The 16,075-nt window shown below is 39.4% G+C and overlaps 1 protein-coding gene across 1 annotated transcript in view; it reads left to right on the top strand.

Annotated features, from left to right (window-relative positions):
* The window catches only part of ADCY2 (adenylate cyclase 2), a gene marked incomplete at its 5' end in the record, with an annotated part of 295,855 nt that overhangs the window by 236,063 nt on the left and 43,717 nt on the right, over positions 1–16,075 (top strand). The window contains 2 exons of the mRNA XM_081133157.1: positions 3,815–3,899; positions 15,232–15,369. Coding sequence (XP_080989283.1) covers positions 3,815–3,899; positions 15,232–15,369 — 223 coding nt within the window. The remainder of the gene's footprint in view (positions 1–3,814; positions 3,900–15,231; positions 15,370–16,075) is intronic.

Raw genomic sequence — 16,075 nt, forward strand, 5'->3', positions numbered from 1 at the left:
AAGGAAGAAAAACAGTAAAATAGAAACCGACCAATACAGAAATTAGTAAAGCCAAAAGTTGATTTTCTTAAAAAGTTTAAATATTCCTAAATTTTTAGCAAAACTGATCAAGAAAGAAAAAGAGATCATCACAAAGCACCCAAACTAATAATATAAGGAATAAAAGGGGATCCACTACAGATCCTATAGACATTCACAGGATAATATGGAATGTTATGAATCAGTCAAGGCCAAGAAGATTTACAATTTAGATGAAATGGAAAAATTCATTGGGAAGATAGCCTATCCAACCTGACACATGCTAGAACAGAAAATTTAAAGGGGTATGATATATTAAATTTGATTTTTTTAAATCTTCACACAAAGAAAACTTCACATCCAGGTGATTTCTGTATGAATTTTACCAAACATTTTAAGAAAATAAGATGAAGGAACTGATTAAATATTAGCAAATCTCATAATTGTGAATGGATAAAAATGTCCTGTTCCTGGACAGAAGCTCAAAGATTAAGGCTGCAAATCAAAGGCTGCATTTCTGTACAGTACTATGTTAGGAGATCAACCTAAAATCCAAAGAGAAAGTTTGGAAATAAAGATGGAAAATAGCTATTCTGGGAAACAGCTTACAGAGAAAAGAAAGCTGCAGTAATATAAACATCTAACAATACAGAATTCAAATGAAAGGCATTTGGCATGACAAAAAGGCCTATTATGGTACAGTCACCAAGAAAGTTTAACAATCATAAATCTTTGTGCACTCCAGCATCTCTTTGAGGTAAATAAAGAGAAACTACTACAATGATCAAATAGATTGACAAATCCACAATCCTACTTAGAAATCTTAATACATTCTAAAATTGACAGAACAAATTGAGTCAATAAGTCAGCCCATTGAGGATTCGACTAACTCTTCAGGCCCTCTGAATAGATATATTTAGAGAACATGCTTTGTTTCCAGAAAAAAAGAAAATACATATAATTTTCAGGAAAACATAAACCATCATAGAAGTAGAGCATATTTATCACAGCCCAGAAGAAAAATAAATTGTCAAAGTATAAATAATAAGCACAATCTCTGATAAAATCTGTTGAAATTAGAAATAACAAGAACAGACCAAAAATATAACCTTTTTGTAGAATTTATAAATTAGACTTCTGAATTACTCTTGTATTAAAAGGAAATAGAAATTGAAATTATAGGCTTTTTAGACAAGAATGACAATGAGTAACTATAATTCAAAGCTATGAGATTTGGCTAAAGCAGTAATTATAGGAATATTTATGCGCTTAAATACATTTATTAAAAAATGCAAAACATTGCCAATAAGTGACAAGAAAAAGAACAACTTAAGTTTAAGTAAAAAAGTATTTTTTAAAGTTAAATGGGAAACTAATAACCTAGAAAACTATTAGAAAGCACAGACTTTAATAAATAACCCAAAAGCTTTGAGAAAATCAACAAACATGTGGTTTCAAAAACCTGATTAAAAGAAGAAAGATAAAAATAACATTAAGTACAAGAAGAAATAACTTTGAATATGGAGACTTTGAAAATTTTAAGAAAGTATTATGTAGAATATTTGGCATTTGAACATATAAATGAAATGGATAATTTTCTAGGAAAATTTTCAAAATTGACAAGAAACAGAACCAATAAACATGGCAGAAATGTGACATTTCTACTTCTAAACATGGGTCAGGAATACAGTTTCATGGATGTAAATGTCAACCACACCACTTAATAGAGATAGAAGTCTCTCAACTTCTCTGGGTTTCAGTTTCTGTTTGGTAAAATGAGATGATAATATTAACTGCTGTCCAGGATTTTTGTCAGGAGTAAATGAACTGTACATTACAGTCCTTAGAAGAGTGCTTGGCATGCAGTAAATGCTCTGTGGATGTTAGCTTGTGTCATCGTATCGTCATATCATCGCCATCACGTCATCAGATGGTTTTACTGTTGAGATTTACCAAACCTTCAATAAGAGATTACTCATTTGTTATGTGAACAGTTTTGGACCTAAGAAAAGAAATGATGTTTCTGAACTCAGCCTTATGAGGCTGGCATTACCTTGATATTCAAAAGGAACCAGGTGAACATAGTCAAACAAACTCATCAAAACTTCTTTTATAAGAATAAAATGGATGAGAAAGATGGCAAACAACAGTTCACCAGATGAGTTACTGTGTCCCTCTTCGGTCACAGGAGTAAGAAGAGCCCTCCATACCTCTGAGGTGGGCGCCTGCCTCCCACTCCCCTCCCACCACACTGTCTGGCAAAGGAGGAGTTCTGAGATTGTGTGTTGGGGAGATGATGAGCTGGGGCAAGTGGCAGTAGCCAGGGCCTCTGTGGCCTCTGACCAGGGTCTAAGAACTGGAGTGATGTCTTAAGAAAAGATGATCTAGAAAGTAAGGAAACATACAGTGCTTATCTCTACCAGACTGTAAGCAGCTAAAAATAGGGGTGGCATCTTACTTTTGTATCATTGCAGCCTAACATGGGCCTGGTTTGTGAGATGAGTCAACAATATAGGTGTATTTGGTGTAAAAACAGCCTCCCAGCAGAGACTTATTGTTACTCCTAAAAGGAGAACAAATGTTATTATCTGCCCAGGTATTTGAAAGCACTGTGAATCATGTCCAGGAGATAACTCTGCACCAACACATCACTGGGGCAGACTAAGTACTGGTTTGAAGTCAAGTTTTTGTAGACCTTGCCTTGTGTGTAATCCCCTCTCATAATAGAGTAGGAATCTGAGAGTGTGCGTCGTGTGGTACCTTCCATCATGATAGCATTGGGGGGTGATTCCGTTCACCAACTACTTGCTTTGCTTGCCTCCCATGGGGCTCACAGCTATGCACTTGCTGGTAATTTCAGCTTGTTGCTAACTTGCCTCTGGATCTTCCATTCTGTCTGTCAGCATTTGGGGTGTTGCTACTCTTCTCAGTATCTTGTGTCTCTTCAGGATCTCTAGCCAACATCATCAGCATGAGGTTCATTGTGGTCTCAGACACACCTGGCCTCTCCTTGGATGTTCCATTTGAATTTCATCTTTGATGATTCATTATGGTTCAGTTCTTTTGATACCCCCAAAACCCTTCTGTCCTTGGGTTAAATGAAGTGTTAAGAGACTTTAACTTTTTAATTAATTAAAGGACCTCTCAGAAATGCATACAATCCTTATAAATACTTGTAACCTGTCGGTAGCATAATCTGTAAGCGGGCATATTTTTCACTTGATCGTAGAAAGCTAGCATGTTCATTGACTCGTGCAAGACTGTAAAAGCCATGGCCCATGAAACCTTGGGGCAACCTCAGGAAACATTTAGATGCGTGTACCTGAAGGAAATTGAATCTGGTTGGATTGTAGTGGGGCGGGTGAAGACTCGCTGTTTCCTAAGTGAACAGGAGTAAGGACAGGGCATGAGGTCCTCAAGGACATCAGATGAGGCTGCTCTAGTGGCAGCAGCTGCCAAAACATCAACAGCAGAGGGGAGGGCTCTGAGATGGAAAGTGCTGGTTGCATAGGTGAGTCCTAAAAAGATAATTTTTCTGTAATAGCAAACTGCTGTTTATAGGCAGTTTTAATGAGTCATCATAACAAGTCAATTAGACACAACTGTGGACACACTTTTCTATGGACTTATGTTTGGTTTGGTTTTACCTTTATTTTCATTTCTCAAGGAATTAGTGAGGATTGAAGTCCTCGTTTAATTAAGTCCTAATTAACGTGAAAATATTGCTGATGGCTTTCCAGGGTAATAGAAATTCTCCGCACACTAACGTGTCCGTGTCCTTTTTGTTTCCTGGTAGAACGTCCATTCTCGGGATCTCCTTTGGAGCTGCATTCCTCCTGCTCGCCTTCATTCTTTTTGTCTGCTTTGCTGGACAGCTTTTGGTAGGTACTTCAAATACGAACTTCTTTTAAAACTATGCTCATTAAGTGAAAACTGATTTCATACTTAAAACAGGGAGCTTGTTGACTTACCATTTAAAGAGGTACAGATCCTGGTAAAGAAACAAATGTCTTTTATGTCCACTGCCCAGAATGCAAGCTGAGGCAGCTTACAAACAACCAAAACACTAATTTGAAGATTATCTGAGATGTTGGATGTCACAGCATAAAATTGTAGTTAGGTGTATTTGTTTCTGTTAGCATTTTGTATCATCTCCTCTGTGTTTTCAGAGTATTTATAACTGTGACTGCAAGTATAATAGGAGGCTTTTAATGTACAGGAGAATTAAAATTCAAAACAAATATATCTTTTATATCTATTTTTCAGATATAAAATCTTGGAACATCAAAATAGCAAATGTAAAAATACATATTTTTAGTGTTTTAGTTTAAACCAATCATTGTAAGCTCTTATGGTTTAGATGCTAGTTCTGGATATAAGAATTAAATCTATGTGTGTTCTTGAGTCTAAAGCAGTGAGAGCATCCTAAGAAGGCCAGTGAGGGGATAGACATTGCAAAAGAGAGTTAGTGTTTCATTTGTTCACAGGAGATGAGTTGAAAGAGGAAAAGCCGCTCTGAGCCATGTTTTGAGTAGAATTCATGGGCATCCTCTGTGGAGACACTTCTGTAATTTTTGTTAACCAAAATTTTAGTGTTACAACTAGTTATACAAAATAAATAGGAATAATCTTTAAAATATCTGGCAGTGAATGAATTTAATGTGATGTCTGAGGTTAAGGAAATCTTATATTTTCATATTTTTGAAGTCATGATTTCTTCTTCCAATTAGCCTTTGACAAGCCCATGTAGATGACACAACTGAGGAAGTGAACCTAGAGTCTGCAGGGCTCCTGGTCACTTCTCAGGGCTGTGCTACACTCATAGGATGCACCGTGGCTCCTAGGAGAGCACTTTTCTCACTCTGCATAGCCTTACACTTTTCATCTGTTTCTTCATTCTAATGTCATTTTGCTTTTTAAAAAACAAACTATTACTGCCAGCAACATCAGTACAGTGACAGAATGGCCTCCTATGGCTCTGAAAAGTAGTAGTTCTATAGCTCTGGGTGTCCATTGCGTTCTAGCCTGTGCTGAAACCTTTTGCCCCAAAAGGCCCAAGATTCCAAAGCATGTCTCTGCCTCCACTGTTGTTCTCCCCTGCCTTGTACCTTTGCAAAATTTATGGGTTCTGTTTGTTATATCATAGTTTAGATGATTTAAATTGAATTGGAAACTCTTCCACAAATGGGACTAGGTTTCTCATTTCCTGCAATGCACATGGCATCTCTTAAAAATCCCCTGAAGATACCATAGGTTGTAGAGGAGAGGGGACTGGGTAAATAACAACCCACGGGAATCCTCGTAAAGTTCTAAAATGCTTAGTATACAAAGAAGCCTGATGCCCCATGTTCAGATAGTCCTTGGGTGGAAAGCACTTGGGCTCCACCCTCTGTCTTCCTGGCCTCCAGAAGGACTTGGAAGCCCATTTCTGAAGTTTTTAGAACAGAAACTATCATTTGTGGTTCTGCTGGAAATCCAAACCTCATTCTAAAGCAGCTTATATCATTGTGCCTCAATAGCCATAGTTCTCATTTTCTAGCTCAAGGAATCCAGTCGTGGGGTGGGAGGATCATAGTGTATATTTAGGGTTTCCAGTTGACTTTTTTCTTCCCACTAAGTTTCTGTAGAAAAGGAACACAGAGCTGGAGGCTAGAAAATGAATCTGCAGAGCAACTTTGCTGCCTGTGTGGGAACCCTCTGCTCTCATGAAATGTCTCCCCTCTCGGCCCTGGTATAACCTGACCTCACTGTGGAACCTTTCATGGCTCTTGAGTCCTGTTGTACCCAACCTTTAATCCTTCAAGGCGATCGAGATCCCACATGCACAGTGCCTGCTTCCTCCAATTCCCGGGGGTTTTTCAAGACCCTGACACCCACACACCAGATGCTCAGGAGTTCTTTTTAACTCTTTGTTGCCTCAAAGAAAAATGTCAAGGCTGCAGATGAACTGGTGCCTGCCTCCTCCTCACAAGAAGCCTGTATTTTGGCAAAATTACCAGGAAGCTAGGCTTAAAGACAGCTTGGTCTTTCTAAACTTGAATCAATAGGATCCGTGAATGAGTCTCCCCCCAGTGGCCAGCTGGAGTTCTTGACCCAGATGAAAGAATTCTCATTCCACTAAGAGGTTCCTTTTACTATTTAGGTGATTCTGTAAGGATTTTTAAAGCTATAAACATTAACATATTAATGCACAGCCAATCTAAGAAGATTTTAAGTATGCTTTCTATTCTACCCTCCAAATTCAGTCAAAAACTATGTGTATCACAAATATTCCACAGTGATCTTGTAGAATGTATGGCTACATCCTAACTGCCCATTCCCTAGCCTCTTGAAAACCTACCAAATTGTATAAAGTTTTATTATGCTTTGCATTTATTTATGGATTAAATACTGAGTTTATGAAAAAGTACTTAATTCCCCAGACTCATCTTCTAGTAACATATGTTAATCTCCTGAGAAGTTAAATGCCAAAGGCAGTATTGATACTAATGTTGATATTAAATTTTCTGTATGAAGAATGACAGTAAAGTACTTTCATATAAAGGAGGTTGAGTAAAGGTAAGCCTGACTGATATTTTTCCATTGAGACCTTTACCTCTGTTGCCCTTTATTGCACAAAACATACAACACAAGTAAGTTAAATTGATTGGTCATTGTATAGCTGGCCTTGATTTAAACAAAAACAAAAAAGGTGGAGAAGCATCAAAATGGGCAAAAAATAAGAGTGCCAATGAAGTGCAACTTTTTCCTGTTGATAAAAAAAATTACATAGGTATTTGTTCAGTGACACATTCTGGAAAAAAATTCAGGGAATTTGTTATTATCATTATTGCTATGAGAGGCCCAGACTGCCTCCCCCACCCTCATCCCTGCCCGCACCCTGCCCACACCCTGCCCTAGGGGCGAACGCAGCAGTGCTCTCCCTGCCCTGCCCCACGTGGTCCACTTCTCAGTTCTTGCCCATGCGGGTGCCATCTACACCTGCTTGCCTTTCTAGAAACCTTTTCAGAAACAGCCCAGCCCTGATGGGTCCTCCTTGGAGCTCCATGGAACTTAGGGTCTGCGCCACATAATTTGACACTTGATTACATAACAGTTCACTTGACCCCCTTTTTGTGAGTGTGACTGTTTTCTCCCCTTATATATAATAGGTTCCTTATGACAAGAATTGATTCCTACACTTGCTTCCTGTCTCCCAGTGAACCCAGCAGAATGCTAACCACAGAAATATGTTTAATAAGCATGTGCTACTGGACTCTTTTCATTTCTGTGAGGATCTGTGTTCTTTCCTCCCCCCAGCCGCCTCCATTCAGCACCCCCCTTGTCTCACAGCCATCATTCTCAGGCAGAGTTGGCAGCCCTGAGAACCCATGTTAATCCCTCCTTCTCAAGACATCCCTGCATGGGGACAGGTTCTGTATGTAAAAGAATGTGAGAGTGAGTGAGCAGTTGTGAGCTGGTGGCCCCATCTTACTGCCTTGAAAGTCCTCTTACATGCGCCATGATTCCTTGACTCCAACCTGCTTCCAGCTGATTCCTCGGTTGGAAATAATCTTCTTCCTAACCCAACTCTGTAGAGCCACCACCAGCTTGCCTTGTCAGCCTGCTGGCTGGGCTTCCTATTTGGTATTCTTATTTGTATTATTTTAGATGGAAAGATCCTCAGTGAGTTTGCGTCAGCCCTGTTTTGTTCATTGTAGCACTTCAGGCTCTTGAGCCACAAGATAAATATTTAATATCAGTTAGCCTGAAGGAATGTTGGGTTGCACCCAAATGCAACCTTCTGGCACCACTGCTCAGAAAACGTTCCACCCTTGTCCTCACACACCCACAATTCTTACATACTGGCAGCTCTGGATTCACCTGAGAGTCGCCACATCCCTGCTCCAAATTCTGCCAGTCCCTTGACCAGAGGACATCCTGGCCCATCATCCTGGTGTCCTCTCTTGTCACATCTCAATAGGCACCTCAACATCAGAGACTTCATGGGGTACTTAGCTTTCTATAGCAGAGGCTGGTTGGCATTTCAGAGTTGTAAACTCAAGAGCTGAAACAGAACCCAGAGATATGCTGTCCAGCCCTACATTTTGTGGATGAGGGACCCAGGGCTCTGGAATGCCAGGTGCTTCAGTGAGTTTTCATTTCTGATCATTTAGAAGTTTCCTTCCATGGAAAATAATGCAGAAGGAATTGTAAGCAGATCTCTTAAGCATGGAGACTGGAGCAGGCTCCTAAGTGTGATAACTGTAAGGCCTGCAAAGGTTTCCTGCCCTTGGGTAAGATCCTTTACAGTCAGTATACACAGCTTATGACGGACAAGATCCCATTAATAGTTCTGTATCCGACCTTGCTGCAGTTTACAATTAACAAATATTATATTATATTAAAAATGACAACTGAATCTGTTAGGCATTTTATATACTCTGGCTCATTTGTCTTCCCAAGAGTCCTTGGAAGAAACACACATTCTGCAGTTAATTAGACAGAAACTTGCAGGTGCTACAAACTTGCTCCATAGTGTAGAGCAAGGAGGTGTTGGAGCCAAAATTAGAACCCAGCCTGAGAATTCTTATAATTAATTGGAGAAATGTTCTAGGGTGCCAGGCTGTGTGTGAAGAGTTGCCAGCAGACAAGTGCCCAGCACTAGATAGGGATGTCCACCTTCATGGTCACTGGCCAGCTTGGAAGGGAGGGTGCCGTGTCATGACTGCTAAGCATCCATTGGTAAAAATCAAATTCGTAAGTCAAGATAACCTCACATAGAACCTCATTCCTAGTCTCCTCCTCTAGTCTCACTTCCTAATAGACACTTCTCAGCTGTTGGCCCATTTGATTTAAAACTGGATTCTGGGGAAAGTATAACTCCATCTTAAAAGACATGTGGTAAAACGGGAAAAAAGTTAACTTATAAGTGGATTTAGATTGTAAAATATTCTAGTAAGAAAGTACCCTTAATATTAATACTTTGCAGAATGTTTTCACATATATGAGCCTTTCAAGTGTTTTCAATTATATTATTTTATTTGATAGAACAATCCATTTTATCCAGGAAACTAAGATGTAGAATAAGAGATTCAAGTTCACATTTTCATTACAATCAGCAATAAAACATAAAAATAACTGTTACAGGAGTAACAGTAATAATGTGTACACTCGCTGCCAGATTTAACTTTCTAAACTACCTGAAGTGGACTCCATCTTTGTAACAAATACAACACAGCGACTCTAAGAAAAAACTGCCCCCCCAAAAAACCAAAACCATCTTTTAGAACAAGTATGCCGGATACACCAAATGAAAATGCTAGAAAATGTCAGAAAGCCTTTTTCTCTCCGTATGGTCGTCTTGTGCTTGGTACAGCGCAGACAGTGTGATGCCAGCCCTCCCGCCTTGTTGCGGGCAGAGACGAAAGCACAAGTACACAGGCCTCCCGGGGAGGGAAAGTCGGTCACACACCGCCTGGTAGAAACGCTCTCTGCCCCACAGGAGTGCTTTTCCTTGAAGCCTATTTTCTCTAACATCAGTATAACTACCACTTTCTCTTGGTTAGTATTTTCCCAGTGTCCCTGTTTCCATGTTTTTATTCAGCATTTCCTAGTCCTTATGTAGGTCTTAGGTGTGTCTCTCATAGACAACATCCAGCTTTATGTCATTGTCTGATCCAGAATCTCCCTCTTTTACCTGACGAGTGTCGTACATCTATGTGTATTATAATTACCACCACAGCCTTATTTTGCTTCTTTAAAGTCCATTATGTATCTTCTTTGCTTCTGCGGATTTGTTCTCCTTTCCTGCCTTCTCTTGGACCAGTGGAGTTTATTCACTCTCCTTTATTCCCTCTCGTGACTTAGAAATTGTATATTCTATTTTCTTTCAGCGATTAACTTAAAGTAGGTAAATATGCACGTGCCTAACAGAGTCTGTTAATGTCTCCATCTTCTTGTTGAAAACTACAGGGACGAAGCTTTAAGTCTCTAACTCTATTCGTTCTTTTCCATCTTTCATCTTCTTGAAATTAAAAACTCAATAGTTACATTGAAGGTGTGATAAGAGCTGAGAAAATAACCCATAAAACAACACAGAAGGACAAAGAGTGTGGTTTAAATTTTTCTGAATTTAAAGTGCTTTTATTATTCATCTTTATTTATTCTTGTTGTTTACTGACTTCTCACCATTCTTCATGCATGTCATTCCTCCCTCCAGGACTCAGTGTCCGTACTCCCAAACGATTATTCCTCCTGTAAACCTTTCAGTGAGAGCCTGTGCATAAAACGCCTACTAACCTTTTGTATTAGAAAATCACCTGCTTTTTCTGTATTGAGTAATAACTTAGGATAACTTTTATAACATTTTTAAAACATGAGTCCATATTTTCCTGGGCATTAATATGCTTAGGAGAAAGCTACCGTCTGATTGCTGTTCGTTGGTAGAGAGTCTGTCTTTTCTCTCTGGTCGTTCATGTAGGGTTTGTTATTTGTCTGCCGTAGGCAATGGATTCCTTATGCTGAGGTGCAGGTATACTTCTGTTTTCCCTCCTTGGGACCCCGTGTTACCTCAACCACAGGGCTCGTGTCCTGCTCCAGGTCCACAGAATTCTTGCCCATATCTCCTTGTACTTTGCCTCTTTCCTGGTCTTTCTGTTCTATTTTTCCTCAAACTTCCATCACAAGTACGTTGAATCTTGTTATTGTACTTTCTGTGCCTCAGTGTCTCTTATATTTTTCATCTCTGTCATTCTGTGCTGTTTATGGATGGATTCCTCACAACTGTCTTATCCTCTTTAGAGTAACTCTTGAGTTTTTAATTTCAACATCCACATTTTAATCTCCAGAAAGTCTTTTGTGGCTTGTTTTTAAAATATGTCTATTATTTTATCTTCTCATTTATTTTGTATTCTCATCTTTATTACTTTAATATTATTTTATAGGCTATTTCAGATTAATATAAAATATACAGATCTTGCTGTGCTAGTTCTACTATCTGTTACATCTGTTGAGTCTTCCTTGTAAGGTCCATTGTCGGGTAGTTTGTAGTGTGTGTGTGAAGTCATGTTCAGTGGGGATGGCAACTGGGACATGCCCTACACCCTGTGATGTGAAGTATCATTTATAAGCAGTGTTGTTCCTCCTTCTGCCACAGCCCCAAGGACTTCTGTTTTTTAAACTGATTAATAACCCCGCAACTTGAAATTCTTATTATGAAGCATATCATGTCATTTCAAACCCAGTACCCACATTTAGAGCTCGAATCTATCATTAGTTTATTGGGCGTCCCTGAACTAGCTCATGGGGTTCCTCTAGGCATCGTACATGGAGGGAGCAGCCTTTTGAGGCTTCTGGTTTTATTCAGGGCTCTTGGTTCCAGCTGTCCACCTTCTGCAGACCCAAGGTGTCATCTTCCCATGTGGGTGTCAAAACTCCACCCCCAGTTATGTAGCCTGTGTTCAGTCCCAGGCTGCTCCTGGGCCAACCACACAGCTTCAGCTCCTCCAGCATTGAGCTGCTTCTTTGTTTCTGGCCCTTGGGAATTTCCTTTAGGTTCATTGTCAAGACAGTGAATGTATTGTGTAAGCATCTGTTGAGTTTCTACTACCTGCTGAGCACTGTGCTGCCTGTGAGAGTACAAAGACCCATGTCATGTGGTCACTCTTCTCAACCAGCTCTTCCTGTGGCCAGAGGCAAGTATTTCAGTAAAGGTAACTTGATGTGGGCAGGCCATGAGTGCCATGCAGTGGATGAATGACCAAGGAATGTGACTCACCCAAGGAGAACTAAAGAAACAGGTTGATTTTGTAAAATATGATTGATTGAAATAAAGCAGTCTTTCTGTAGGAAACCCAGGTACGATTCAATAATCAAAGCACACATGGCAGTCTCTGTGACATTAAATGTTACAAGTATTTATTGCTGCTGTTCAAAAAATACAATTAAAATGCCAAAGAAGGTGTTTCTCTAGGCAAATACACAAAAGTGCATGTTTATATGATAAACTTCACCATATTTTTCCAGTAAGATTTTAAGATAACGTTTGTTTTTCTAATAATGAAAGTTTGTTACTCAGCCACGATGACATAGTTATACCTTTTCTGAATGTTTTTTTATTTTATTAAAACTCCACTTAATATAAGCATCCACTTATTTCCAAGTACTTCATAATTTTTTAAAATGGACACTAATGAAGTTGTAAAAGCAATCTGCTTTTATAGCTATTGCATTAAATTATAAGGAATTTTAGAGTGAAAGACTACCAGTTGTTTCTAGGACAAAACATGACAAAGCAAGAGGAGGAGGGGAAGGAAGGAAGGAAGGGAGGGAGGGAGGGAGGGAGGGAGGGAGGGAGGGAGGGAGGGAGGGAGGGAGGGAGGGAGGGAGGGAGGAAATATTTTTAGTAGAGACATTTTTTCTTGTTGTTTTTTTAATCCAAACACAGTGCATGAGCACTTTATTATATTTTTATGTGGAGACTCTTTTGCCTGTACTGAATGAGGATCATTGACATTCATCCCACACCCTTCCTAGCAAAACATACTCGTGTTCCCCAGGACCATCTCCAGGATAGGGTTTTCATATAAATTTATATTCTTCTTTTTCATCTCCCTCTACATTTAGAACCAATACCATATTTGTCAGTGGGTGGATGTGGCATTAACAGCCAAGAGCACTTCTAGAAGGTCCACAGTGAGCTCACTGTAAGAAAGAGGCAATCACAGGATATAGTGAGTGAGACCCACTGATGATCAGGGAAGGGAGGAAACAGGCATAATATTTTTGGGTAAAATTATGCCTGTAATTAAACCAAAGATCAACCAGAGTGACTAACCCTGGCTTGTTTTCATACTTCTGAATAAATGCTAAAATAGTCTTTGAGATATTATCATTTGTGTTTCATTAGGTTGGTATATATTTTGATAAACATATTTTTGCATCCAGGACTTTACTTAAATACTTAACCCAAAACAGAGTAAACTGAAATGAACTCTCACATCAAGATCCAAATTGTAATTTTTATTCAGAGCTTCAGATTGAATCAATGTTCCCATATTTCTTTAGTCAGATCCTTTCCATGTTAAGATCTTAGTCTCCTCTTTTCCCATCATTGGTTTCTTCTGCTCCCCTAAAACCTTCATCTCCCTCCTTTCCTTCCCCAAATGTGACTGTAATTCAGGGTGCTTGTCTCTTATCTTCTGCTGCTTTGTCCTTGCCACCAGCAATGACTACCAGTCTTCATATTTCAGTTCTTTTCACTCGGCCTGAACTTGGTCACTGGAGTGAAAGGACGGGGGAGGCTGCCTGCCTCCCTGACCTTCAGAGCATGAATGTTTCTCACAAGTTTAAAATGCCTGCGTGCAGGTACTTTGAGGCATCATGAAGACTAAGCAGCGACTAGTTGAATGTATTACTTCCTGGATTCATTATCCTGAACCCAATGCCAAGCCCACATGTCTTTAGTGAGGTGCTCCAAGTGCTCTCTTTTTCGGGGTCAATAGGAGCATGAACCTTTCCCAGACACCCTGCCACATGTTTAGGAGACGCAGGTAGACAATGGTTTCCTGGGCCACCGATTTGTAATTTTTCCCAGCATGTTGCAGGAGCAGGAAAAAATTAACGTGTGTCTGCCCACATCTGTTTCAGTAAGTGACTAATCTCTGCTCAGAGTGTAGCATATTCCTATTAGATAGCTTATTTGGCAAGATTATCACCATGTATCATTCTAAAATTTTAAACAAAATAATTTTGTAATTTTGTAATTTCAATGAATAGTCTGTGAAATAACTAGATAATATTTTACCTAATCGACTGTGATATGTAATCTGGACTAGCTTTAAATTTCTCCTAAAGTAGGAAAGTTTTGTATTTTCTGCCCTTAACATTTTCATTATTATATCTATTGATAACTTCTGTGTATAGACCCCAAATCGTTGATTTTTAGCAATTCTCTCTTAAACAAAAACACTAATTCTGGTCCATTAGGATGTAAATACATATTAATTTACCAAAATCAAACCAAATGCCATCATCTTTTATCAGATGACTATGATATTTTATTTGAATCTATGCTTTTTACACTTTATTATAGCTTCCCCTCCAGAATATCAATCTGATTAGGGTCGGTGGTGTGAATATTATTAGAATTAGCATGCATTGAATGTTAATGATATAAGTACCCTCAGGTGGGTGTCCTCCAGCTCTGTGAGACTCCAAGACACTGCATGTTCAGAGTATTAAAGGGCATCTTATTGGATGACATATTTAATGCCACCACCAACCGCCATCCAAACCCTGCTCTGGGAAGAAGCCTAAGGCCCAAATCTGCCTCCTCCCCCCATTGCTGGTGGGCAGATGCCCTCCAGAGCCCCACCGTATGCACCTCCCACCACCAGCCAGTGATTCAGCTCCTTGCAGCCCTTAGGGTCCAGGGCAGCTGGTGCTTCCAGATGGCCCTAGGGGAAGTCAGAGAAGGGCCTGGGAGAATTGGGGAGGGTAAGTAACTTATAGAAAGTCTCACAGCCATGGGGTGTGATGCTGGGCCACTGGCTGGTTCTTTAAGCTCACCTACCCACCCCTTGTTTTGTATTATAGAATCTCATTTAATTGTTACATTGGCATTTAACATATTGTAATGCATATGTTTTTAAGAATAAAGCAGATATATATTTTTAATAATAAACCAGAAAAATGTGAAAGGTAGAAAAATAAAGGTGCTGCTTATTACTCTATCAAGGAATATTCTTTATTTGAGTTTTACTGAGGTTGCACCAGTTTTACTGTTATATTAACTTAGTAGTATATGACAGTTGTTATTTCTATGATTAGCTACATGTTGATCTGTTTTCTACATAAATTGGTTGAATTATGATAACTGCTTCATCATAGCTGTGATCTGAGACCCAACACATCCTACAGAATGGTTTAATTAACTGACATATTTTTTCTTTACCAGATATTTTTAAAAAACATAATTTTAGCTCTATTTTAAAGGACATACAAGCACAACTTATATTTATCATAAAAATTTCATTAATTTGTCCTTACTTTGTAACAGTGATGACAACACAATTTAACAAGGTTTGTGACCTGTTATGAGCCCCCAGCAGAGGACAGAGCCTACTAAACCTTTGAATAATATTGGTGTATCTTGTGGTTTTAAATATGATTTAGAAACTTGAGAGAATACATAACGTAACAGTGTATTTTTTTTCCTCTCTCTCTTTCTAGCAATGCAGCAAAAAGGCCTCTGCCTCCCTCCTGTGGCTTTTGAAGTCATCGGGCATTATCGCAAACCGCCCCTGGCCTCGGATCTCCCTCACGGTCATCACCACAGCCATCATTTTAACCATGGCCGTGTTCAACATGGTGAGTCACGGCTCCTACCAGGCTGGGATTCTTTGTTTACAGTGCCTGTCTTAGAATTCTGAAACCTTGTCGCTCCTTTGGCAGCACCAGTCACTGCCTATTAAATTCAACACCCAACCACTGCAGCAGCAGCTCTCTAAGAAAAAGAATGTTTTCCATGGAAGCCACCTGAGGGAGGGGGCACCTCCCAGCAGTTTCCCACCTTCTTGCTACTTGTGGCTCCTGGCTATAGAAATGACACTGAATGTCAGTGGGTAATCACCAATGGGTAACAAAACCATCAAATTAAGGACAGTGCACGTGACAGAGATGTCGTGCTCTGGAGTTTAAAAGGCCCGGTTTCAAACATCAGCTCCCACCTTAGCAGCTGTGTGATTTTGGAGAGTTTTTATTAAACTTCCACAGGTTGCATTTCCATTTCTCAAAAATGAGAACTGACACTTTGCTGCCAAGGTGGTTTTTGGGGTAAATGAGCTGATGTTTCTACCACACTTAGGGCGGCACCAAGCATTTTGTAAATATCTAACCAATAGTCACTCTTACTATATTGATATTATCATTACTGGTATATTCTTAAAAATAGGCAGGTAGGTATCAACGCACATTGAGACACATCCTTTTCATCATTCTGACATCACCATCATCGACCATAAAGCATGATAATATTTTAAATGTTAGATGCTTTGCTCGTTCCTGGAACTGCAGG

Source organism: Miniopterus schreibersii, assembly GCF_964146895.1.
Source record: "Miniopterus schreibersii genome assembly, chromosome: 3".
NCBI classification, from domain to species: Eukaryota; Metazoa; Chordata; class Mammalia; order Chiroptera; family Miniopteridae; genus Miniopterus; species Miniopterus schreibersii.